The sequence below is a fragment of the Kryptolebias marmoratus genome, linkage group LG8, assembly GCF_001649575.2.
Source record: "Kryptolebias marmoratus isolate JLee-2015 linkage group LG8, ASM164957v2, whole genome shotgun sequence".
Taxonomy (NCBI): domain Eukaryota; kingdom Metazoa; phylum Chordata; class Actinopteri; order Cyprinodontiformes; family Rivulidae; genus Kryptolebias; species Kryptolebias marmoratus.
In genome coordinates this window covers 29,667,876-29,677,794 of record NC_051437.1, presented here as the reverse complement: position 1 = coordinate 29,677,794, position 9,919 = coordinate 29,667,876, and the positions used below count along the sequence as shown (strand labels likewise).

Genomic DNA, 9,919 nt, shown 5'->3' with positions numbered 1-9,919 from the left:
ACTCCTGATCCAGACCTGTTTAACTCCTGATCCAGACCTGTTTAACTCCTGATCCTGACCTGTTTAACTCCTGATCCAGACCCACAGGTGCACAGGGAGTTAGAATAAACTAAACGACACAAATGCACAAACACCTCCCAAAATTTGGGCTAAAATTTGCCAGGAGTTTGAAAAGCCCTCACAAATTTTCTGAGTTGTTTTTAAACAAAATGCTGTTCACATTTTTGGCAACAGGCTGTGAGATACTAACTTTAGCTGTCTGGTTCATTCTTTGAATTTAGCAGCATTTTCAAGTGAGTGGGGTCAAAGGTCAGAGTCCTGATGAAGTAAAACCTGAACCATTTGCTGTGGTTTTGTGGTTCGTTGACCTTCTGACCCACCTTACACAGAAACAGCAGCAGCACCGGCGTCACTGAACACTTAACGAACAGCAGGAAGTGATGTAAGAGCGCCATCATGGCGGCGGTGTGTTCAGAGACGGTGATGTGCGTGTAGGCCAGCGTGATGTTGCAGACGTGTTCGGGCAGGGCGCACACGCCGTACACCACGGCCAATGCCAGCAAGGTGCAGTTCAGCTGCCGCTCCAGCGCCTGGTGCTGCTGGCGCTTCTGGCTGGCAGAGAGGTCGTCGTGGTTACGCTGCTTCTGGACAGAGTTGGAGTCGTTGTTGACGTTGCGGCTGGCCATTTGGCAGAGGATGGTGAAGAGGACCGGGAGGCAGAAGTAGCAGCCGAAACACCACCACATACGACCCTGAAGAAGAGACACTGATTATCCTGCTGGACGCCTCACGCTGTGACCCAAGAAGATTCTGACAGCAGGTCGGAGTCATCGTCTCACCTGGTGGTACCTGAGCAGCAGGGAGTGGAGCGAGTCGGGCAGGTAGAGGGACAGAGGAGAGGACACCGTGATGCTGCAGGAGTCCACAGTCCTGCCGCTGGATGAGGACACGGTCTGAGTAAACTGCCACAGAAAGATTTCTGGGCTGGACAGCAGCAGGGCGGAGAGCCACACCATCAGCAGCTTGGTCAGCACCGAGTAGCAGCGCTCCACCTGTCGAGCCTTCGTCTGGGTGGAGGAGGTGGCAGCGTGGAAACGATCGATCCCCAGAGCACACAGAGTGAAGGAGGTGATGCCGAGGGACACGATCTGCAGAGACGAGATGGAGGACATCAGTGTTAGACTCATGCTGTTAAACCTGAATGATTCCTGGAGAAACTGGGATGGACGTGAGAAAAACAGCTTCAACGCTTCACAGTTTTCAGTCACGGCAAAAAGAAAGTCCAGGTTCCAAAATGATTCCAGGCTGACCTCAAGAGAACAAAAACACAACAGACTCCATCGTGTCATTATTTATTCAACTGTGTTTGCTGCTCTGCAGCATCCAGGTGTGAGTTAACACAACGCCAGGGCGGAAAGACAGAAGCAATGACCTCAGAGAAGCAACTGCTGCTGCCCATCAACCTGGGAAGGGTCAAAGGTCATCTGGAGTCCACCGTTCTACAGGCAGGAAGATTATTCACAAGAGGAGACATTAAAGACAGCTGCTGATCTTCACCCTGAAGGTCAGACCGTGCAGTGCTCAGACTCTACAGGCCTCAGTCAGCAGGTTAAAGGTCAAAGGTCATAGCTTGTTTGAAAGCCTCTTCTCTCTAAAAACAACATGGCAGCTCGACTTAGGTTCATCTGAAGGAACCAGAAAATTTCTGGACCAGAACCAGACCAGAGGACAGATGTTTACCCAGAATGCACTGCAGCAAACAGCTCCTCCCAGGGAGGGAAACTTTATTTCTCTCATGATTATAAATAAAATTCTGATTTTTCTTCAGGTGCAAATAATGTAAAAAGAGCCACAACAGGTTAGAGTTAACCGTTCTTAAAGCCCGACTTCAAAACTCTGAACTTTCCCTTTAACTCAACTGTGTCTCAAAACTTTTCAGTTTGAAAGAAGCCAAAACTCAAAAAGCTTTTTTAAACTAAAGTCATATAATGTTTCCTCACAAAGCAACCAAAGCAGAGTTATCTGTTGAATAGATGAGTCCATTCAGTCTTTTCACCAGAATAATGAATAAATTAACAATTTACTTTATTCTGATTACAGTCAATTAAAAACTGATGCATTAATTATATGAAACAAAGTCAGAAGCTGAGGTGTGTTTATACTCATCCCATGTCCCAGGAAATGTTTTTAGTAAGGTCAGGTTTTGACTAATTCACTCTGCTGTGTTTTATTTAAACTGTTATCTGTAAATTCCAGCAAAACAAAGTAGAACCATATCCTGTTATGATGTGCAAAGTTTGTTCTAGTGATGTATTTCTTTACATTATAATAAATTCTTTTTACTTTAAAACAGTTCACATACTAACATTAGAGGAAATGTTTATTTGATCTGCAAGTTTTGTAAATCTGCTCACTTACAAAAATAAAAAGTCTAATTTTATAGCAGTTTCATTTCAGTGGAGAGAGACAGAAAAAAAAACATTACATATTATACTGGTTGTGTGTCCTCGTCTCACAGAGACAGTTCATTAATTAATTACAGACTCTCCAGATCGCAGCTCGTTGTGTGAATAAAGACCACCTGTTCTTCCATTCCAGCCTCTCCACCATTACTGACGAAACCCAAAACCTGCCGGACTTCAGGGACCAGATAATGGAGCACAGAGCAGCAGCAAGAAGCTGGTGAGACGCCGACGACTATTGGTGCCGGTATTCAGAAAATGACCATCAGCTGCCCTCCATCTGGACTCAAAGACTCAGTGACTCAGTGACTCAGTGACTCAATGACTCAATGATTCAGTGACTCAGTGATTCAATGAGTCAGTGACTCAATGACTCAATGACTCAATGATTCAGTGACTCAGTGATTCAATGAGTCAGTGACTCAATGACTCAGTGACTCAATGACTCAGTGACTCAATGATTCAATGACTCAGTGACTCAGTGACTCAGTGACTCAATGATTCAGTGACTCAGTGACTCAGTGACTCAATGATTCAATGATTCAATGACTCAATGAGTCAATGACTCAGTGACTCAGTGACTCAATGATTCAGTGACTCAGTGACTCAGTGACTCAATGATTCAATGATTCAATGACTCAATGACTCAGTGACTCAATGATTCAGTGACTCAGTGACTCAGTGACTCAATGATTCAATGATTCAATGACTCAATGATTCAATGACTCAGTGACTCAATGACTCAGTGACTCAATGATTCAGTGACTCAGTGACTCAGTGATTCAGTGACTCAGTGACTCAATGACTCAGTGACTCAATGATTCAGTGACTCAATGACTCAATGATTCAATGACTCAATGATTCAATGATTCAGTGACTCAATGACTCAGTGACTCAGTGACTCAGTGACTCAATGATTCAATGACTCAATGATTCAATGACTCAGTGACTCAATGATTCAATGATTCAATGACTCAATGATTCAATGACTCAGTGACTCAATGACTCAGTGACTCAATGATTCAGTGACTCAGTGACTCAGTGATTCAGTGACTCAGTGACTCAATGACTCAATGACTCAGTGACTCAATGATTCAGTGACTCAATGACTCAATGACTCAGTGACTCAGTGACTCAGTGACTCAATGACTCAATGACTCAATGACTCAGTGATTCAATGACTCAATGATTCAGTGACTCAATGATTCAATGACTCAATGACTCAATGACTCAATGATTCAGTGACTCAATGACTCAATGACTCAGTGACTCAGTGACTCAATGACTCAGTGACTCAATGACTCAATGACTCAATGACTCCCTCTCACTGCAGCTCACGACCCACCTACCTCCATATACGGCACCATACGGCAGGTGATGTCACCGAGGATCCTCCTATGAGAGAGGTGGTTGAGAACCACCACCGGAAGGCACAGAACCAGAACCAGGAAGTCCCAGAAGGCCATGCTGGCCAGCAGGTAGTTCCAGGCGGATCTCATGTAGTAGTTGTTCCAAACGATGCACATGAGCGCCATGTTTCCCACCACCCCCACTGCCAGCACCAGGCAGGCCAGGAACAGAACCGCATAGGCCACATATGAGCTCTCCACCAGCGGGTAGAACGGGTTAAAAAGTCCTGGAGCATCATCATCAGGGCTGGAGGCGTTTTGATGGTTTTTATGGTGATCATCTTTGTGATCATTGTTCTCATCTTCTTCTTTTGTTGTGTTGTTAAACTTGGTGATTTGAGGCGTCACCCACTCGTTCTCGAAGGAGTGACTGAAGGTGGACTGCTGCTCGTCTTCATCAGCCCCGCGGGCCAGTCGTTGGTGACGGTCCAGGTCCAAATCCACCATCTCAGGCAGAGGGGGGCTCTTCTCAGGAGCGTCCGGGCTTTCGAACTTCTTCTCTGTCCAGAGTGGCTCCGGTTTGACATCGGAGAGGGATTTGTCGATGTTGCTCTGCTGTTTTTCATGTTCCCCAACATTCTTTGCATCAACAAACAGCAACAGGAGGTACAGACACAGCAAGAACCCAACCGACCGAGCCATGACGCAGAACTGTCCGATCAAACACACCAGAACTGTTCGGTCCGTCCCGTTTATGCAGGCGTGAAGTGAAAAAATGGTAAATAATTCAGTAAAATTCCAGTAAGATCCCAGAAAGTTTCAAACCTCAGAATCAAAATGAGAATAATCAGAATATTTTTGTAATTTCAAGATTTCCGCCACCAAAACTGATCTAGTAGAGATCCTGAAAAGTTCCCAAAAAGCCAAGAAATGCGAAAGAAAAATGTTGACACTTAATACTTTCAGAATTTTACAAGAAAATTAGTCAAGCTTTCCAAAGTACAAAGAGCATATGTGTTCAGATATTCAGGTCCTGAAACATTTCCTCCTCTTCCTCTTTTCTTTTAACTCCAACTTTCTCACTTTAAGCTCCGGCCTCTGATTTTCCCATCCATCAGTAATCCAGTCAGCGCTCCGGTCGAGCTGGAGGAGGCTGAGGGTCCGTACCCGTGTCCGGGCAGCTGTGTCTGGGCTGCAGGCTGGAGAGAGACTGGGCTCTGGAGTCCTGAGGGTCTCTGGGAACCAGCAGCCCTCTGCTGCACGGCTGGATGGAGCTTTTGTCAGGAAAACACACAGGAATACAAACAAGGCTGGCACACACACAAATACTCACATTTGTCTGCAAAATCACGCATGCATACTTTTCTTTTTGCTGGTTTTGGCCCTCACTTTCTCACCATTTAAACACACGCTCAGTTCTGGTGCCCCCTGCTGGTTTTACTGGGAACTAAAAGCAACTGACAAATTTTACATTTTTGCCTGTTAAATGTAAGTGGAGAAAGAGGAGCCATCGTGGAAAGATAAGCCCCTGAACGGCATGTACCACAGGCAGATTGAGGAAATCCTACCAGTGGCTAGAATGGGCTGGACTGAAGGACAGACAGAGACTCTAATCATGGAGGCTGGGGTCCATCATACGAGGCAGGACCCAAGATGGAGGCTGGGTAAAGATGCCCCTGAGACAGTCCAGCACATCACAGCAGGATGGAAGATGCAGGCAGGTAAAGAAACATGGAACACCATAACCAAACAGCTGGAACAGAGAACAGGAACATCTGTAGAGTCTGGACTGGAAGTCCCACTGTCACAGAGGGAGACTCCACCTGAGGTGGAGGAGATACTGTGGGACTTCCAGATCCAGACTGACAAACAGCTGATGGCTAACCAACCAGACATCATGGTGACAGAGAAGATCCAGAAGAAAGTAGCGGTGATAGATGTAGCAGTCCCAAGAGAAGAAGCTAGAGAAACACCAAGGGCTGAAAGAGGAACCAGAGTCAAGGCCTCAGTGGTACCAGAGGTCATCATGTGACCTCCAACAGATCCCAGCAACAACCTCAGAGATCTCTGTCCAGAAGAACCCAGTCCTAGGAACAGCTGAGATCCTGAACAGAACCCTGAAGATCCCAGGCCTCTGGTAGAGGACCTGAGCTCGGAGTGAAAGTGGAACAAAGAGGGCGAGATGGAAGTTTATATATGTCTAGCTTCTGACTTTCCTGTTTTGACGTGTCCCAGCTCCAGCAGGGAAACTGGACGGGGACAGACAGGTTCCAGGTTCTGCTGGTCCTCTGACTGATGGTCTCCATGTTTGCTCTCAGGTGAGCGGAGCTGCTGGAAGCGTCTCCTCTGCTCCTGCAGCTCTAAATAAGGTCATCAGTCCCACCGGAGGAAAGACTCGGAGGGCAGCACGGGTCAGTGGACACGCACCTTAAATGGGAAGGAAAGTCAACGGAAACTGTTGGTGTGAAACAACTAAGCATGAAATTCCTCCTTTCCCTTAAATCCCGTTTAAATCTTCTCGAGCTGATAGTCCTGTTTGCTTTGGAGGGAAGCAGCTCTGATATAAAAGCACAACGTTGACTGACCGAGTGGGACTCAACCCCAAATTACACCTAGTCCTGATCCACTGACGTTTTCACCTCCATGTTGTCCTGATGGCCTCCTGGAGGCAACAGATAACTCTTGTCTCAAAGACATCAGCCAGTCATTCATCTCCCACCTCAAAAACTGCAAAAAAAGAAAGAAAACTACTGAAAACCAGGAGATGAGTGCATCTGGAGCCAAACAACCGGGTTTTTGTTCTTGGCCAAGACACTGAACCAAGACTCGATTCAATCCAAACATTTCCTCTCAAACCCTATTCCAGCAGTAATCTGGTGGTAATTATTTAGTTAAAGCATCCTAGTTAGTTAGATTTAAAGCTCTAGACACCACGGGTTTATTAAAAACTGTCTATGTGTTAATCCCATCTCACGAGTTATGGCTCCACAGCTCGCTCTGTCCTCTGGCTGCACAATAAAATGAGTTTAAAGACTCCTCTGAGCTAAGATACACAAAAAACTACAATACTTTATAAAGTTAAAGTTTAAAAGCTGTGAACTCTGAGTTAGCATGGCGCTGAATTTGGGATTAATCCAGCTGTTAATCTGACTGAATTTAATTAATCTGAACTTGTTTTATAATGAAACCAACAAAGAACAGAAGACTCTCATCAATCAGTTTCTGTAACAGTTAATAAACTAAGTTAGAAGCATCAGGAGGAGGAGGAGGAGGAGGAGGAGAAAGAGTCGTTGCTGAACATATCTGTCCTTCAAACACAGAAAGGACAAACTCAAGACTCATCAAACGTGTGAATTTGTTACAAAGGATCAATCATAACTAAAGCCAATTAAATCTGAATAAAATGACAACTTTGGGCTCCAGGATGTGTAAAAGCTGAGGTCTGCTGCCATCTGCTGATGGCTTCTCTGAAGTTTAAAACCTGAAGAGCTCTGAATGTGAGAGTAAAGAAAGTTAAACAGGAATAAAAGAGATTAAACAGGTCAAACATAAAACTAAAGCTGTCTGAGTCCCTTTAATGCAGTCAGTTTCTGCTTTTCTACAGCAGACAGATAAACTTGGAGTTTTGAGCCAAAATTGAACTTTAGTTTTGTAACTTTCCTCCTGAAAGTGTTGAACTCAGCAGCATTAAAGCTAAAGATCTGGATAACTGGGTCTAAATGTTTTAACTCAGCCTGACCAGCTGAGAAGAACATTTCCTCACCAAAATCTCTGATTTATTTCATGTAGATAAGTGAAAAGCACCAACTGTTGGCTGTTTCTGCTCTCATTCCTTCAGTGTTTAATGAACGAATCCTGTTTTTTTGTCCGTTTCTCTCCTCGCTCTGCTCCAGTTAACCGGCCTCATTTGGGTCGCTAACCTCCGGAGGAAAGTCTGCCGTATTTACAGCTTCAGATGGAAACAAGATCTGTTCACAGCTGCCGTTTTCTAAATCTGTCCGTCCTCCGAGCACAACAAACTTCAAATCTTGATGTTATTTAATAAACTCATGCTGTTCCGTCATGTATTCACTCTGCTTGGCCTCGGAGGTGAAACTCAGAGGAAGTCTCGTTTCAGTCACCTGCCGGAAGTTTTACGCCTCGTCAGAAACAAACGAGTAGTTGGCCTGGTTTTTCCATCACCGTAGAGACCGGCGCTTTCACTATAAACCCAAACAGGAATCATATCAAACTGTGAGCAGAATCCAGATTATTGCTCCTGTTCACCTGAAGTTCACAGATTAAAGTTTGTTATAAAACAGGAGAGTTTGTAAAGTTTGTTATTTGGTAATCTGGAGGATTGCTTGTGTTGAAGCAGGATTTATTTCCAAGATTTCTAATCCAACAGCTGGAGTTCAGCTTCAGTAATGTAGTTTATTCTGTTTTGTTAAAGTTAAAATTAACTTTTCATGCTTATAAAAGTTTGTTTCTTCCTGTTTCTTAAGAAATCCTGTCCAGCTCCAATTTTGATCAAAAATACTTTCAAACGACGTGGAGGAGAAACTGGTTTATTTAGAAGTTTCAGAGTTTTCGACTCATCTGAGAATGTCTGATTTCCTAATAAACTTTAAAGGAAACTTCAGAAAAAGTGAGATTTTCCATCAGAGACTGGAGTTTTCATCAGGAAGGAAAAGTTTGTTCAGTTTCTACAGATCAGTTTATTAACTGCAGACATGAATGATCAACATCAGTTTGACATTAATAAAGTTGTCTGTTGCAGTTTGTAGGTGTTAGTTTCCAACGCTGACGCATCATGAGTCAGGAGGAAATCAATCTGATCATTTTATTCATCTGGACGTTTCTCATTCTGAAACCAGAAAACTGAAACACAAACATCGACTTGTTTGTTTTCTGGAGGAAATGAAGCTGGTTTCTGGGTTTGAACGTAAGGCAGTCGGTTCAGATTTAAAATGAAAATGAACTCTTTAGTGTTTTAGTTTGGAGCCATCTTAGTTTGTAGTTAAACTGACCGTTCAACATATTTTTGTGTTTATATATATGTTTTTGTTAAATGAACTCAGAACATGGCAAACATTAGTGGGTGGTGTCAGATTGAACAGATAAAACAGGAAGTTTTGTCATCATGACTCCAAACTGTCAGTCTGAACATTTATTCGTTACAAACTGTTTCTGAGGCTTTCTGTTCTCTGATAAAGAGCTGTGGTTTACGACAAAAAGCCACAAGCTGCTGAGAACGATATCACTGAAGTTCTCATCTTTAAAATGTTAGATTTTGTGTTAAAAAGCATCACTCCAGAACAAAGAAATGTTTTTAATGTGAAACCCTTGCAAACAAAACTTGCTTCTTCTTCTGCTTCCGTTTCCCCTGAGAAACACGGCGACAGTAACCGTTTTCTGTGTGTTTGGGGCTGATAACAGCTGATAACACAAACATGTAAACAGTACAGATGTAGCACTTAACAAGATGGCAGCCAAAAGTCTCGCCCACAGACCAGCATGTCTTAAATTACTCCACCAGGTGTCTGTCTTTCTTCTTGTTGTTCTCTGCAGAACACAAAGGGGCGGGTCATCTCAGAAGTGGGCGTGTCCTCTCTGAATGGGCGTGTCGAACTCACTAAACACGATTGGCTCAATCCTCAGAGTCAGGAAGTAGCTGTTCCAAACAGGAAGTGCTTTTTTATGTTTACTAAAGCTCAACCTTGGAGATACAGTAAAACCAGAGAACGGACAGGAAGCCGGAAGCTGAAGCCACAGAGGCCGAGCGCCTCCTAGTGGCCAGACACAGGACAACTTTTAAGCCCCGCCCCTTCATGTAAACTAAACAACACCTCAGGTCATTTTTGTTAAGGTGTTGATTTTTGTTGATTCATGTTCTAACCTTCCTGCAGTTCAGTCTCTGTTATTTATTTAAGACTTTAAGAAAAGTGTGGTGTTGTATGATGATTGACAGCCGGTTAGGAGGGTGTGGGGGCGGGGCTTCTGTATCACCTGTAGAGTCCAGAGAGCAGCCATGAGCTCCAAAAACACAACATGGCAGCTCTTATAAAAACAAACATTTTGGTTTCAACTTTGAGCATCAAGAAGAAACAGAGATGAGAGAGAAGCCCA

The 9,919-nt window shown here is 44.0% G+C and overlaps 1 protein-coding gene across 1 annotated transcript in view; it reads right to left on the bottom strand.

The window, feature by feature from the left end:
• Positions 1-5,622, bottom strand: part of gpr37l1b (G protein-coupled receptor 37 like 1b) — an 8,243-nt gene extending 2,621 nt beyond the window's left edge. Inside the window, exons 1-3 of the mRNA XM_017404230.3 lie at positions 3,812-5,622; positions 840-1,148; positions 381-752 (exon numbers count right to left, since the gene is read on the bottom strand). Of these exons, the coding sequence (XP_017259719.1) occupies positions 381-752; positions 840-1,148; positions 3,812-4,513 (1,383 nt within the window). The 5' untranslated portion in view covers positions 4,514-5,622. The remainder of the gene's footprint in view (positions 1-380; positions 753-839; positions 1,149-3,811) is intronic.
• Positions 5,623-9,919: the final 4,297 nt, after the last annotated feature.